The 16,432-nt window shown below is 42.9% G+C and overlaps 1 protein-coding gene across 2 annotated transcripts in view; it reads right to left on the minus strand.

The window, feature by feature from the left end:
* Frmd3 (FERM domain containing 3) overlaps positions 1-14,847 on the minus strand; it is a 129,692-nt gene extending 114,845 nt beyond the window's left edge. The window contains exons 1-2 of one of the 2 annotated variants that reach the window (XM_019208771.2): positions 14,580-14,847; positions 13,129-13,233 (exon numbers count right to left, since the gene is read on the minus strand). In XM_019208771.2, the coding sequence (XP_019064316.1) occupies positions 13,129-13,233; positions 14,580-14,624 (150 nt within the window). In that variant the 5' untranslated portion in view covers positions 14,625-14,847. The remainder of the gene's footprint in view (positions 1-13,128; positions 13,234-14,579) is intronic. The other variant, XM_010632903.2, reaches the window with a different exon arrangement.
* Positions 14,848-16,432: the final 1,585 nt, after the last annotated feature.

Genomic DNA, 16,432 nt, shown 5'->3' on the forward strand with positions numbered 1-16,432 from the left:
TTTTTTTTTTTTTTTTTTTTTTTTTTTTTTTTTGTACCGGGTATCGAACTCTGGTCCTTGTGCTTGTGAGGCAGGCGGAGGCACCACTGAGCTAAACCCCGGCCCTCCGTATGCTATCTTAATTGGTGTGCACAACCATTTTGTTTACCACTGATAACTCTGGGGCTCATACTATTAAACAACTCACATAATTTCACCCAGCTAATGAATGGTGATGCCACCCACGCGGCAGGGTTCCAGAGAGTGGAGCCTGAACCTCTCAGCCCTGAAGCCTCCCTCTCGACAGACGAGTCTGCACTGTGATGCATCACTCTCTTTGATGAACTCTCCCTGTCTTCTCAGAAAATGGAAAACCGAACGGCCAAATCTATAGTTTCTAATCTAGGGTGTCAGGTCTCTGCAGTCTCCAAAAGCAATAACAGAACACTCTCAACTGTTTCACGGTTATGGAGAGTCTAACCAAACTCTGTACATTTCCCCTCAACCCGCTGCACAGATGGGCTGGCGCAGCAAGTTTCTTTGCTTCTGGCCAAAATTGTATCAGCTCCTTCTGAGAGTCCTCGTCGCCTCCTTTTAATCGGGAATGACACAGTTATAAGTGAACAGTATACAACTAATTCACTGTATCATTTACTAGTTATATAACTTCTGAGAGTCCTCATCGCCTCCTTTTAATCGGGAATGACAGTTATAAGTGAACAGTACACAACTAATTCACTGTATCATTTACTAGTTATATAACTTCTTGTAAACTCTTTAAACTCTTTATGTCTCAGATTTCATGACTATAAAATGAGAACAGTAATGGTACCCACCTCACAGAGCTGCCGTAAGGGTTTAAAAGTTAATAAAAAGTTAATAAATGTAATATACATAGTTTCAGGCATCTAAAAATATGCAATTAATACCTATTTGCTGCTGCCACTTATTTAAGAAGTACAATTTTTTTTTTTTTTGTAGCGGGGATTGAACTTGGGTCTTTGCGCTTGCAAGGCAGGCCACCTAACTGCTGAGCTAAATACCCAGCCCAAAGAAGTACAATTTTATAGTTAAGAGTCATATCTTTCAATATGTGGGGTTTCATGGTAGAGAATAATAAAAAGGGTCTCTCATAATTAAATTAATTTGCTAGAAATAAATAAATAGGACAATTTGGAACTAAATCAACAAACGAGAGCAACCAGAGAGCAACATGTGTTGCTAATGTCTCACAGAGGAAAAATCATCAGTCACTGCGCCAGTAAGGTCTGAAGTAGAAGTAAGCCTTCCACAGTCTCCTTGCTTTCACAGCAGTTGTCCCTTCTCTTCCTAACTTCAAGTTGCCTCTCCACCACCTCTCTGACTCCAGGAACAACAAGTTAATTTTATTCTGTAAGCCTAACCAGGACTGTAAGGGGGGTTCCAATGGTAGGTGAGAGAGTGAGTGCCTAGGATGCCCTGGCTATGTCTGCTGTCCACTATGGATCAGCTATGTCTAGCTATGCCCCACATGTCACTATGGACTTAACTTTATCTGCTGGGCCACTACAGACCGGCTATGTCTGCTACGCAGGGATAAAGAACATTTAAGGCATGCTTGCAAAGTACTTGGTGTTTGTGTCCCAAATAAATTATCTATTCCAAGGGAGCTGGCTTCCTCGCTGTCCTGGGAAATACACCTTGCATTTTCTAACTGATTCCTATCATCCCTCTCTTCTCATGCTATTCACACTCAACCCTTGCCTTTCAGGCTCTGTGTATCTAAGTTACTCACATAAACAGCGTGATTACCACTTACTTTTTAAAGACAGTTATTCTTTCCCAATGGGATAGTCATGGGGTAATGAGCCCTAAGGGAAAATGATGTTTCAAAAGATTATAAAAAATAACTTCTTCGAATATGGCCAAGCTCAACTTGTTAGCACGCATTAAAACAAAGAAAGAAACAAACAAAAAAACTAACCAGCCAACAGTCCAGTAACTTACTCTCCCACTTGAACAAGGAGATACATACCAAGGCTTTTCACTGTGATTCTGTACAAAATTACCAACTATTAAAAGTAACATTAACAGTAATCAACGGTAAAACGGGTAAATAAACTGTGGTCCGTTCATGTTCTGGATGATTCCGCAGCAGCGTTTAGATTAGATAAATCTCCGTATGTAACATGGACAGATTTGTACGGTACAATGTAGGATTAAAAAGTGAGCTGCAAAATGTAAACTATGTATGGCTGCAATGGGCGCCCAGGGGAACCCAGCCACCCCAGACATCTGCCAGCACTGTGGGACCCATGAACTCCAGGGGGACCACAGATCCAACGCAAGATCTCGCTCAATTCCTTCTGATGCAATTGTTTCCCCAAAGCCGGTTCTCCTGCTGTGATAAAAAAATAAGTACCATGCAAAAATAGGCATGGAACAGGCAACGAATGTGACAATTTCTAATAAGATCTTGGGGTGCCTAACAGGTACACAGTTCCCATTATTGAGTAACTGCAGTTATTGTAGAATTAATTTAAAATACTTTTTCTTGAAATTTATATGCATAATGTTTGAAATACCTATTAGGTTGTTATAAATACTCGTACTAAACAGAACTGTTAGATATTTTCATAGCCTATGAACACCGTGAAATAATTACAAAGATACTAAGAGAACCAAACATTGAAAAAGTCTTGGAAGATTTGAACTTTTTCATCACATATTAATGTTTTATTCTTAAATAAAACATAAAAACATATAATATATTCAAATAATACACATGACATGTACTTTTAAAGACTGGAAATGATATGCTAAAGCCATTCCAGTAGAAGTGGGTATAAGAGGGATGGAAAGAAATATGTAGCAGTATGCATCAAAGGAAACCATGACTTCAGTACTTTTGTGATGTTTCCTCTGTGATCCTTTAATCTTTTTACATGTATTGGTTCATCACATGAATAACTAAAAATAACTTTTAAAAAACACAGAAAGCAAAGTTCTATTAAGAGGAGGAAGGTGATTTCAGGTATGAATTCTACACATGACAGCCAGACACTAAACCCAGCCGAGCACCCAGAGGAGCCACACCATGGTCAGGCGTGGGACCTAGCAGGCCTGAACTCGAAGCCCAGCCTTGACACTCACTAGCTGTGCGACCAAAAGAAAGTGTCTGGGTTTCCCCGGGCACATCACCCTCATGAGAGCCAAATGGGATGATGCACGAAGAAAACCTTAGAACCATGCATGGTAAAGGCGCAGTGAGCACCAGTTGTCACCGCCATCTTCACACTGGTGGAGAAAGACTCCTCAGCTGGGCCAAGAGCCGCTCGCAGTGAATCCGCTTTTGTTGTTCTCCTCCTCCCTCCTCCCCACTTACCCCTGCCTTCTACACTATGTGAGATTATTTATCTATAAAATTGCAATACCAGCTTTTAGCACTTTGCCTCTCTCTTCATTCCCTTCTTCTTTTTCTTCCCTCTCTCAATCTTTGTTATGAGTTGGCCAGTGAAGTGGATCATGGGCTACATCAACAATCCTTGACATTCCTGGAGGTTCAGATAGATTACGCTTGTGTGAAAAAGTGACAACCATGATGCGGTATCCTTGGGAATTCAATATGACGCTTAAAGTACATATTGTGCTGCTTTTGGCTTTGTTACTTGGAATTGTTACTTGGAATATATGCCATTTCAGTTGGAAAAGAAAAATGTCCATTCCTCACTGGAAACCAATAGTCTCTGAAAGAGGCAGAAAGGAGAGCCTAACTAAATAGCTGAATTTGTGGCTGGTTTACTACAACTAAGAACTTTGTATCCTCAACTCTCTTGCAGAATAAAAATTCCAAAGTCTAAGGAAGCTAAGATCCCGTCATTATTGTACAAGATATACTCAGGAAGTTGGATGAACCAGAGAATGTATCCCTTACTGTCAGCTGAAGGTACTGGAAGGTGTGCAGTACATAATGTCAGGCCTCGGGGGTCTTTCTCCTTGGAGATGGGCTGCCCCTAGGTCACTCCCAGCCAGTGCAGGTGGAGAACTCAGCCACTCTGACCCACCCTACCCTCCACAAGCCAGGAAACTCTTAACTAATGATTATGTAACAGTGGGTGTATAAATATCTCTGTTCCCTTGCGCTAGACAGGACTGCAAGGCAAGACCTCTCTGAGCCCAGGGCTGCCCTGTGAGACAGGGGAATTACCCTCTGCATGATTGTGTCCAACATCTCACATTTGTCTGACCTCCTTCCCTCTCTGTCCCAGTCCCTGGTTTTCCTACAAGTCTTTTCCTGGCAACATTTCCTAATAAAACACTTATATTAGAATTTTTATCTCCAGGTCTGTTTCAGGGAACCAGAGCTAATGCAGCTTTGCTAACCTTCTACCAATAACTTCCCTTCAAATGTTTAAAAACCTCCTTTAGGAAGTTTGCTTTTATTTATTTATTTATTCATTTATTTATTTATTCTTTCTTAAGCTTAAACCCTGGTAACATGCAAAGCCCCTATGAGAGGTCCCAATGCAAGAGAGTTTTACATAGACAATCTAGCCTGACCATGTTTCAAGCCCCTTCTTAGAACAAATTTATTTCAATGGAGAGCAGCTTAAATAAAAAGAGCGTGAGTACAAGGAAGGTATACAAAGAAAGTGAAAAGCAGGAAGATTCACACACCTTTTACATCCTGATCTTTTCTATAACTTCTGTGTGGAGGTCAGGGCTAGTTTGAGAACTGCTCAGATTCTTTCAGCTCTATAAGTCTACCTTCTATGAACATGAAGGATAAGGATATTACCAGAGTGTTTATTTCTTTTCAGTTTTTCTAGGGCCAGCTTCAGTGAGTCCTAAAAGACCATTTTTCTCTACCCTGTCAAAAAAATGATGCGTATCTTTTATGCATTCTAATTTTGGCTTGTTTGGGGAAAAAGAAGGCTTATGTAAGGTACTGATTTATAGCTAAGTAGATTGATTTTTAATTTGGTAGCTGCTGAGATCAAAAAAATGCTTCCAAAAGTAAACGATTTTAATATAACAGCTATCTCCTAATGTGTGGCTTCTGTTGAAATTGCTTCTGTCTATGATTATGGAATAAATTACACACATCTCTGCTATCTTCTTAAAACCCTTGGAGACCTAAAGTGTAATAATCTGCAGCCCCAAGAAATGTGTTAAATAATCTATGGGTCTGTAAAAAAAAATGAATGTACCTTTACAAGTAGGAGGTTGTTTTCCTCTCAATAGTAACTGGATACCTAACCTGACCAATTCCCATCGTGTCCCTAAAAGGATGGCCTGACTCTCATATCTACCTGAACAAGCACAGAGTAACCTAGTCCCTGTATTATGTCGATAATTTATGCCACTTGCAGACTCTCCGGTTTCTGTAGGGGAGAAAGAATGCATGTGAATGGTGCAGTCTTATCAACGTTGTAGATAGTAAGGCTACATCCAGGCCTTATTTTCTATCCACCAGGCACAACAGGCTCCTCTCTGATTTCCGTAAGATCCATGACCGAAGAGCAAGAACAACTTGTAGAGCAGGAATGTTCCAGTTACTGTCTATCTGGAAGTCAGTCTACAGAAGAAAGACTTCACTGCTTCTGTGTAGTGTTTTTCACCCCTTTAGCCTTAACTGATTTTGAGTCTCAAGATGGGCACAATATAAGTAATAGCCAGGAGAAGAAACACTGTACAAAACAGAGGAAGGGACGGAGAGTGTAAGAAAGCGTAAGCATCCATTCAAATATCCAGCAATCTCCATCCACTTCACTGATTTCAATGCTGTCTACCAGAAGTGTGTGTGTGTGTGTGTGTGTGTGTGTGTGCACATGTGTGCACGCACATGTGTAGAGGATCAGAGAGATCAGAGAGTAAATATTTTAGGTTTTGTGGTCTATTATGGTTTAGATCCCAAACATCTCCCCAAGGCCTCCTGCACATGCAAGGTGATGCTCCTGGGGCTCTACACTGGATCAGTCCACTGAGGAGTTCAAAGCTGACTCACGGTTAGGAGGTCGGGCCTGGCTGGAGCTGGGTCACTGGGCTGGACCTGAAGGGGGCAGTCTTGTCCCAGGCTCTTTCCCTGTGTCTCTGCTTCCTGGATGCCACAGATTGAGCACCTTTTGCTCTACCATGCTCCTCCCCCACAGCGTTCGGCCTTACAGCCAGCCAACTATGGCCTGAAACTCTAAGCCAAAATACATCTCTCTTCCTTTATGTTCTGGGTATCAGTTATTGTGTTCCAGCATCACAAATGAGATAAGACGCAGTCTATACAGTCTCTGTCACAACTACTCAATTCTGTTTTTGGAGCACAGAAACATCCATAGACAATACATAGATGAATAGGAGTAACTGTATTCCAATAAAACTTTATTTACAGAAATGGAGGGCATCCTCACCCTACACATGTGTGCACGCACATGTGTAGAGGATCAGAGAGATCAGAGAGTAAATATTTTAGGTTTTGTGGTCTATTATGGTTTAGATCCCAAACATCTCCCCAAGGCCTCCTGCACATGCAAGGTGATGCTCCTGGGGCTCTACACTGGATCAGTCCACTGAGGAGTTCAAAGCTGACTCACGGTTAGGAGGTCGGGCCTGGCTGGAGCTGGGTCACTGGGCTGGACCTGAAGGGGGCAGTCTTGTCCCAGGCTCTTTCCCTGTGTCTCTGCTTCCTGGATGCCACAGATTGAGCACCTTTTGCTCTACCATGCTCCTCCCCCACAGCGTTCGGCCTTACAGCCAGCCAACTATGGCCTGAAACTCTAAGCCAAAATACATCTCTCTTCCTTTATGTTCTGGGTATCAGTTATTGTGTTCCAGCATCACAAATGAGATAAGACGCAGTCTATACAGTCTCTGTCACAACTACTCAATTCTGTTTTTGGAGCACAGAAACATCCATAGACAATACATAGATGAATAGGAGTAACTGTATTCCAATAAAACTTTATTTACAGAAATGGAGGGCATCCTCACCCTTGGCCCCTGCTGTACATTCAAGAAATTCCTAGTGTATACTCAAGGAAAAAAAGCACTAACCACCTGAAAATGTAATACCCAGTAAAAACAATTATCCTTGATCATTTTAACAGACACTAGGATACTAAAGAGCAACCGTAAGAGACATTATGGGATTCTTCCAAGCTTGTTATATGGAATTTGTCACTATATAACATTCGCTATCAGGCTATATAAATTTATTAATATCATTAAATTGTTTTGATGTCAGATATCACCTAGTTGCTCACCCCACGGGCCCTATTCAAACTCTCTAAGGAATAGAATGATAAGATCAGTTATATAAGTTCATAAAGTAGATGAATTAATTTAAACAGCAATGCTACAGATCCCATTTGTATCATCACTTTACAGATGAAGAAACTGAGGCACAGAAAGGTGAGGAATCTCCTCAAAGTCCACACAACCACCAAGTGGCAGGGCAAGGAGGAGTTGGTCCAGGCCTCCTAGTGTTGGGGCTGAAGGCCTTAGATGTAGCCCTCTGGTCCCCAGTCCTACCTTCCTGCTTGAAACTTCAGTCTGCTGCCTCTCACTAAGTCTATTATCATCCTGACCTTAAATGCCTCTTTCTCTCCTCATTCTATTCTTTCTGCCTTGGTCCTTGTCCATTTTCATCGAAGGTGTCGCCTTCTGGGTCACTCTTTAAAACACAGCTATTTCCTATCTTTCATGTTCTCCTCTCATTCTGTAGTCTTTCTCTGTCTTAGCTCTGGAGTTCACCCCCAAAGCTGTAAAGTAACAAGACCTCACTGACTCCAAACTCTCATCTAGAACCTAAAGCTCCTCGTTAAACTTCAGACCCATATGTTCAATTATACAGAGAGTAACTCAACTTTGATATGCCCCAGGGTCCCAAACTCAGCATGGTCAGAACTCATCACTTTTCTCTCAAACCTTGCTGTCTTGCATAACTTATTTAATAACTGGCAGCATTTTTTTATTCAGAGTCCTAAAAAAAAAGGTTGACACCCTGCAGGAAAGGCCAACTGCAGAGGCCCTGGAGTTACATGCAAGAGAGTCTCCCCCATGTTCACCTTCTGGCCGTCCCTGCCAGCACCAGGCACAGGCTGAAGGCACGCTGAACCCTCCAGGCCCGCCACTGAGCAGCCAATGAGCAACCCTGCTCAACAGAAGGAACCAAACCACCCAGCTGAGCCCGCTTAAATTCCTGGCCCACAAAACCCTGTGATACAATATAATTGTGCTGTTCTAAGTCACTAAATTATGGGGAGATGTGTCTCCCAGCAACAGAAACTAAACCCTACCTGGTCGTTATCACCCTGCATGCACATAACACACCATTACCACTGATCCTGAAAGAAATCCGCTGAAGCCTGGACCAAGAAGCAAAACTCCACTTTCAGCAGTCACTTCCGAACCTATACTTTATTTCTCCAAGTTATGCAGCACAGTGCCTTCTAGCCTTCTTCCTGGCTAGACTTAAAAGTGGTCTTTAAAGCTCTTTCAAAACTTCCTAACCTGCTTTCTACTTATCTTTGATATTCCTTGGCTGCTAAAAGCCTCCCACAAACACTTCTCTCCCTAATGACAGCCCTTACGCCCTATACCTCTAACTGATTCCTGACCTTGCAGTTGCCACCACCAGCACAGGAAAGCCTCTACCGTGGATGCTCCTGTTTCTATCTGACTCAAACAGGAATAAAATGGCATTTTCCACTTTTTCTTGTGACTGCTTCTGACCCAAACAAGTTCACCAGTTTGTAGCTTTGGCTCTCCCTCCGTTAAAATGACATCCTAGTTTTCTGAGTCCCAGATCATGACCTTCTTTCAGAGGCCCCCCTCCTTTCCCAGAAGAGCAGCGGATGTAGATGACTGAGTCAATTACCAGCAATCCATTTAATTAAACACTGTTACGGTTCAGATTTAAAACAGCCCCAATGTCTCCCAAAATGTCTCATGGCGGGTGAGTGGGTGGTGGGGCACTGTGCTCACTGGTCCATAGGAGTAAGTGCTGTTAGGAGGAGGGGCCGCCAAGAGGTGGTCGCCAAGGCTGTGGCCTGGAAGGGTGTATTCTTGTCCCTGGATCCTCTCTCCTCTCTCAGATTCCTGGATACAGTGCATTAAACAGCTTTCTTCCTCCAGGACCCTCCACCATGCCTTTCTGCCTCGGAGCCAGCTGACCATGGACTGCACACACTAGAAACTGTGAGCCAAATAAACCTCTCCTGCTTTAAGCTGTGGGTGTCGGTGCCGTGTTCCATTGACAGGAATGTGACCAAGACAAACACTAAGCTCTGCCTGCTGTTGAACAGATTCTAACAATTTCACCAAATCTGGGGATGTTAATATCTTGGGCTGCAGCCGACTACCGGAGAGTGCATGCCTTTTTAGGATGTTTGGACAACGCTGTCTTCCTTGCAACTTGGATGTCTAGAGTCCTTCCCACAAAGACAAGTTACCTGTACACGCCCCCAGTGCCACAAAGACACTAAGAGGTCTTGACTTTTAACCTTCTTAATCCTTAAAAACAAAAGAAAACTTATTAAGCAGAAACATTCACGACAGCGACTTGCAGCAGCAGCAGCACAGCCCGACTCTTTAGGTACCACTGCTATTCCTGGTCACACCCATCTGGGAAGCAATCATCCTGAGGGGCAGGAAGCAGCTCTCAGCGGCAGGAGCAGCTGGTGGGACAATGCCATCTGGCTTCCTGGTACCACCCCCGGAGTGAAACCTCAAATCACTGGGCTGACTTTTATTCCATTCCATGTCCTCCCAAGGTGCCTCTAGAAGAAGTAAATGGCTCCAACAGGAACAAAGTCTTTCCCATTATTAACAAAACTCCTCACTAATAAGCTCACTAGTCCTTTCTGGCTACCTCCATGGACACCTCAGGGCCGTAATTATATCAGGAAGCACGGAGCTTCACCCCGTATTTGCAAGGGTGACTTTGTAGCCATCGTCCCTCAAAAAGCACATTAAACCCGCTAGTGTCGGGCAGATGTGTGGCCTGTGTTGCCCTATCACAGGGCTCTTGAGGAGCCTGGCCCTAGCGCTGAGGACTTCCCAGGTGGATCCTCTGTCTCCGGAGAGGAGTCGGTCGTCCTTCCGTCAGTTAAGTCAAGGACACTGAGGCAGAAAAGCTCAGTACATGCTTGGAAATAGGGAAGTTAGAAACGATGGATGCAATCTTCCTCCAGCCCACAAACCAACCACCCACACTGAGTCCTGGCATTAACTCCTTCTCTAGCTGGGCTGCAGATAGAAGCACCTCCTCAGCTGTGAGGCACTGGGGTGGCTTCCTTAACCAAGTCTGCGGGAAAGGAAGGGTACAAGAACAGGAGGGGCAATGCAGTGCAGTGGACATTTCAGACCACAGCCACAGGAACTAGAGCTCTGAAACTCAGCTTATTACTTCAAAAATCTCACCTTTCCAATGTGAAGTTACCAAACATCTGAGCAAAACTGGCAGGAAACATAAGCTGGGTTTAAAAACAAAACCTGAACTCGAGCCAGGTACGAACCTTCCCCAGGAATTACTTCTTTCAAGATTTCTAGATGTATTCCCCCGGCTTTCTCTGTCATTAAAATGGAGAAAATACGATTCACCTTTTCCCAATCTTATCCAACTAAGATTATATGAGTTCTCAGAAGATAAATGTGGTGAAACTCAAGGGGAATTTCACTGATTTGTGTTCAATCTATCCTTCCCTACATCAAATAAAGTCATAATGGGAGTTCAGGCCCTCACCACTGAAAAAGTGAAAATAGGCATCACCTACTGATTTGGCCCTTCCCACTTTCAGACTATGTGAAGTGTGGGCCATCTTGTCAAACATGTGGTGCTCCAATGTGAATATATAATATTAAATATGTAATACTTCACAGTGGTTTACTGTCAATCGAGTTGGGAAGAATTACCGGCAAACCATAGCAGAGGTAAGTTTCACTTTAGTTTCTCTAGCTCACTTGGTTTTTCTCTCTTGCTTGATTTTCTATCCAAATTATTCGTCAGCTTTACTTGCCATTAAGAAAAAGTACAGAGGCTGGTCAAAACCAGCATCAGACAACTTGTCTCTGCTTAAGATTAAGATTAAGATTTTGCATTACTGGGATTATAACTAGTGTGTCATTGTGCTTTTGAGCCTATTTTCCTAATTATTGAATGACCACTTTCTGCCTTTTTTCCCCAAAGATCGTAATAGTCCCCCACCCCCATCACCTTTAAAAGAAGTTATTATAAACCCTTGTAGGGGTGCTAATCGTGACTGTTCCTCACCTGCACAATAACTGTAAGAATGAGAATCACAACAATTAATAATGAAAACAACACATACCAAATAGTCAACATATGCCATGTGTTAAGTATCTACTATACATACCTTATCTCTTCTCTTCATATCAGCCCTAAAGGAAAGTGTTTTAGTGTGCTGTATCCATTAGAAGACTCAGAGAAGCCAAATAACTTGGTCAAGATCATATAGCTTATTAGCCAGCAAAGATAGGCTTTCTAAATCAAGTCTTTCTGAACCCTAACTGTGCAGTGATGTGCAGGAACAGCTTTGCAACTCATGCAGAAGCTACATTCACATAGCATCAAAAGGCTATAACATCTGTATGGTGCAGAGAAAACACAAAAGCTTTCAGTCACCCCTCTGAGCTATTTAAGTGGCTACAAGAGATACAACAATTTTGTTTTGGAAGTAGCCTTCATTTTTCTCCTTTAGTTTACGACTCAAGTGTGGACATTAAAAATTAAGCTAAACTAAGTCAAAGTGTAAAGAACAACAAAGCATATCAACTGAAGTTTCTCTTTTTTAATCTTAAAAAGTAATTTAAGGTGTAAAAAGAAGTTGCAAAAAGAGTAGAGGAAAACCTTCATTCACTGTCCCTTAATTCTAGCACCTTATATAAATGCAGTACAATTATGAGAATAAAAAGACAATAATTAGCACGATAGTATTAACTAACCAATAAGCTTAATCTAGACTTTGCTCGGTTTTCCCAATACTGTATTCTTCAGTTCTAGCATCAAAACTAGGACCCCACGTTGCTTTTATGTGATATCTTTCTAATCTGTGATGGTTCCCCGTCTTTCCTTGTCTTTCAGTACCTTGATATTCTTGAAGAATATTGGCAATACTTTTGGAGAACACCCCTCACTTTGGGCTTGCCTGATGTTTTCTCGAGATTCGGTTGAGGTCTTACATTATTGGGAAGAGTGTCACAAAGACAAAGTCACTTTCTCAGCATGGCCCATGGAGGGTAAGCAATATTGGAAAGTCTTCCTCTCGGTGATGTTAACTCTGTACCTTGGCTGGAGTGGTGCCAAGTGGCAGGTTTCTCCACTGTAAAGTTATTATTTTCCCTTTTTGTATTAGAAAACTCTCTTTAGGGACAGGACTGTCTTTCGGGAGGAATGTGGATACTTGGAAACTGCAAATGTTCTGTTTCTCCTCAAGTTTCTGCCCACTAATTTTCGTATTCATCGATGAATCCCACCTCCAATGATTGTTATTGTGTTGTTCTAAAGGTGTTCTTCTTCCTTCATTCTAAATGTATTAGTTAGAATTCTTCTGTAAGAAAGAGCTGCCCATCTTATCTTTCAATTTCTTCAGTTATTTTATACCAGTTCACACATGGATATTTGTTTCATTCTGTGGTTTATAACATGATGTTGTTTTGTCCCAGTACTGGGGATTGAACCCAAAACCTCTGCACTGGGACGCATCCTAAGCCTTTTTTTTTTTACTTTGAGACAGGATCTCACTAAGTTCCTAAATTGCCAGTCTGGGTTCAAACTCACGGTCCTCCTCTGCCTTAGCCTCCCAAAGTGCTGGGATTACAGGTGTTCCACAGCAGGCCTAGCTGTTCCTCCTTTTTGTAACTCTAACTGCTCCAATTTTGGCCCTTGGAGTTCCTTACTGTTGGCATGGTGCCTTTCCTAGTATCTTAACTTCTTCTATCTTCTCTCCAGCTAGAAGCAGCTTTCTAGAAAGGCCTAAGTGCTTTCCCTTCTCCTGCTCCATCCAGCCCCGTGGGGACAGTCCTGTGTCTATTCATATACCCACCAGATGACTGGTTTCCTAGAACAAGGGCATCACAAGCTCTTTGGGGGACCCCACTGTGCCCATTGACTGGGCCCTTCCTCCTAAAGTAGATGGAGATGAAGCTGGCTCTTACCCTCTGCTTGTCTGGGTCCACATAGCGAATGCCAAAGTAGTCCTTCTCCAGCAGACTGTAGTAGTTGCAGATGTGGTCAATAAGAAACTGCCCTTTGGTCTCCCGCTGCAAAGGAAGCACATTTCAGTTCAGCCAGAGCTCACCTGGGTCCACTCTGGGTCTCTTCATCCCATGGGTTTGCATTTAGAAAAGTGGATTTGCTCACTGCAGTCCCTGAGCAGGGGACTCGTTTAACTCTTAATCACTACATAAGTGAGCAGCACACTTTACAATATGAGCCATTACACAGACACATACACACACACACACACACACACACACACACACACACGTGAAACCAAAAGAACAATCAAAAAGTGGAGCCAAAGGGATAGCCAACATTCCTTGCACAGAAACGATGTGTCCCAGTACGTTCCAGCTCATTCAATTACATGCCACGTAGTTTTTCTAATGCTCCTTATGACTCTGAACACTGGCTTCACAACTCAGTACCTTGTGGCAACTCACACTTTGCAGGCCCTCATGTTATATACACGGTGTCCCTCGCTGCTTGTTCTAATCCCTTTCTCTAAGCACTCACCTGGCATCACCATGGTCCTGGAGGAAGAACCTCATTTTATACCTGAGGAAACTGAGCCACCAAGGGACTTGGGGACTTGCCCAAAGTCACACAACTTGTCTGAAACACGGCAAGATCTGAGCCCGGAAAATCTGGGTTCCACCCAAGCCATGTGGTCTTCCTGGAGCACTCTGAGTCCACTCCAAGTGGAGTAAGCAGGGCCAGGTTGGTGTGGCACTGCAAACTGAAAGGTGTTAGAATGCCCTGTCCCTGCCATGGATGGTGGGAAGCTGCTTCCCAAGGCCACGGAGCCACCATTCCAATCTATCAATCAGCACAGCAAGGCACTGTGGGAGAGTGGAGGAGCTGAGCACTGGAATCTAGAGAATGGTCCTTGGAACCTGGGGTAAACTCCTGGCTATTTCCATCTGGCAAAATAAGATGTTTACACTAGATAGTTTTTTAGTTGGTCAGATCATTTTTCTTTCCAAAAAGTGGAAGATATAATCTACCAAATCTTATTAAGAAAACATTATTACAAAAATCCTGTTCATAGCAAAGACCTGTGCAAGCTTTCATCAAGATGTCTGATAAGAACAATAGCTGCTTCAAAGTTGCTGACAGATCCATAGCATGGTTTAAGGACAAAATGTGAAGAAATTAGATGCAGTAAGTGAGCTGATCTCCTGACCCACTAAAATAATTTAGGAGACTAGTTTGTTCCATACTACATGAAGATTTTCACTAAAAACTACCATCACCAGCCCCGGAAAAAAGTGGATGAAAAACCCACTTCTTGGCCTGGGTGCATTGTGCTAGTGAAGCAATGACGCTTACAAGCATACACTATGATAGAAAGCTGCTATTCTCCTTACGTCACATTCAAGTTTACCTTTGTATGAATTGTGAGGCTTGGGTTCCTTTTATTATAAACCATCTGATGTAAGTCAGAAGAGGCAAAACATAAAAATGAATTTGTTTTTAAATTTCTGTAATTTAACTGTATTTTAAGCCAGGAGTCTCAAGTGACAACAGGCTCAGTTTGATGACAACCAAACCCAATACCTAGAATATAATCAACAGATTTAGCTCCTTTTATACACATTCTCTGTAGTTCAGTCATCTTAAAGAGGCTGAGCATTATCAATTTACCAAACATAACAGGTGATCAATTTATTACTGTTAGATTTCCTTTGCCTTAAGATGGCTGCTACATAAAATAGCAGCCTCCTCCTTCCCACAATGCTCTGCTCCTTAAGATGGCTGCCACATGGAATAATAGCCTACTTCCCATAATGCCATGTTAAAATATGGCTTCTCCCACCAAAGGACACTCTTCTTCTTCCCAACATGCCCCTCTTCCTGCCAAGAAAGGTAACCTGATACTTGCTACCTCCTAGCAATTAGTGATGTCACAAGCCCCTCCTAGTGATGTCACAGTGATGGCCAATCCCTTAATACCACCTCACTCATCTCCACCCCAGCTCAGACTAACCCCACCCACCTCCTTTAAAATAACCTCCCTGTTCTGCCATGTTGCTTTCTCTCCTTTGTTTGGAGACAGCCTGGCAGATCCTCCCCATAATAAAGGCTTGTCATGGTCCTGGTCTGGTCCTGGTTTTCGGCTCTTTTGACCTAGCAATTTCTGAATTACAAAGCTCTCTGCATTTGGTTTTACTATGGGGAACTATTCGCCACCATACACAAGATATACATGACATACTGCAGGTCAAAGCAAGGTGTTGCACTCACAGAGGATTCAGCAGACCTTGATTGGATGCAACAGATACTGCTGTCAGTTTTCTCTAAGGAAGATATATTCCAAAGCACAACAACAATAAAAATTAATGATTATACACAATGACCAGTATATGCTCCAGCAACAGCTTCTTAGATTACTCTAAGATCCTTGAGAGAAGAAAATACCACTACACACAATGTACTATTGGGTTGAACATGGCAGAAATAGGGATCACTGCCTTCCACAAGAGGAGGTCAGGCCAATTTCCATGTGCTCTGGGCTGGATAAGTTTTGTCCCTGCAATGGACCCCCCAGTGTAACAGAAGTGAGATGGTGGCAACTTTAAAGAGATGACAGCTCATGGGGGGACCACCCTGAGGAAGGACGGACAGGTCTTGCAGAGCCAGGCTAATTCCCTCACAAGCAGGCTGCCATGAAAACACAAGCTTGGCCCCTCCCCAGGGTTTTGCCTCCTTGCTCACACCGGACCCACAGCCAGTTCCCTTTCCATTTCTCCATCACACCATGTTGCTACGCAGCCAGATGTGATGCCATGGTGTTCAGACTTTCCACCCCCACAGTCAGGAACCCACTAAACTCTTTATATTTTACCCATTGTGGAGATTCTGTTACAACAATGCAAAATGAGCTAGCACCATGGTTCTAGGCCATGAAGTGGATTGTAGGTCTTTAGCACTCAAAGTATGACCCTTAAACTGGCAAAATCAAACATCAGGGGCCACAGAAACACCTGGGAGGGAGCCTGGACACACAGACTCCATGTTGTCTGTGAAAAGGCTATTCCACCTCAGAAATGCAGAGCTGAAAGATTTGTTCACCTGAACTTTTACACTTGTGTGTCTATTACTTCTGCTTACTATGTATACTACACAGTGAATTTTTTTTTATAAATACTGTCCTAAAATAATATGAACACAATTGTAACATTCTTAATGTGTTAAAAATCTGCCAGTGTTGGTCACTGTGTGGTCCCTGGACTACGC

The sequence above is a fragment of the Fukomys damarensis genome, unplaced genomic scaffold (genome assembly GCF_012274545.1).
Source record: "Fukomys damarensis isolate Sample0158 unplaced genomic scaffold, DMR_v1.0_HiC HiC_scaffold_4, whole genome shotgun sequence".
Lineage (NCBI taxonomy): Eukaryota > Metazoa > Chordata > Mammalia > Rodentia > Bathyergidae > Fukomys > Fukomys damarensis.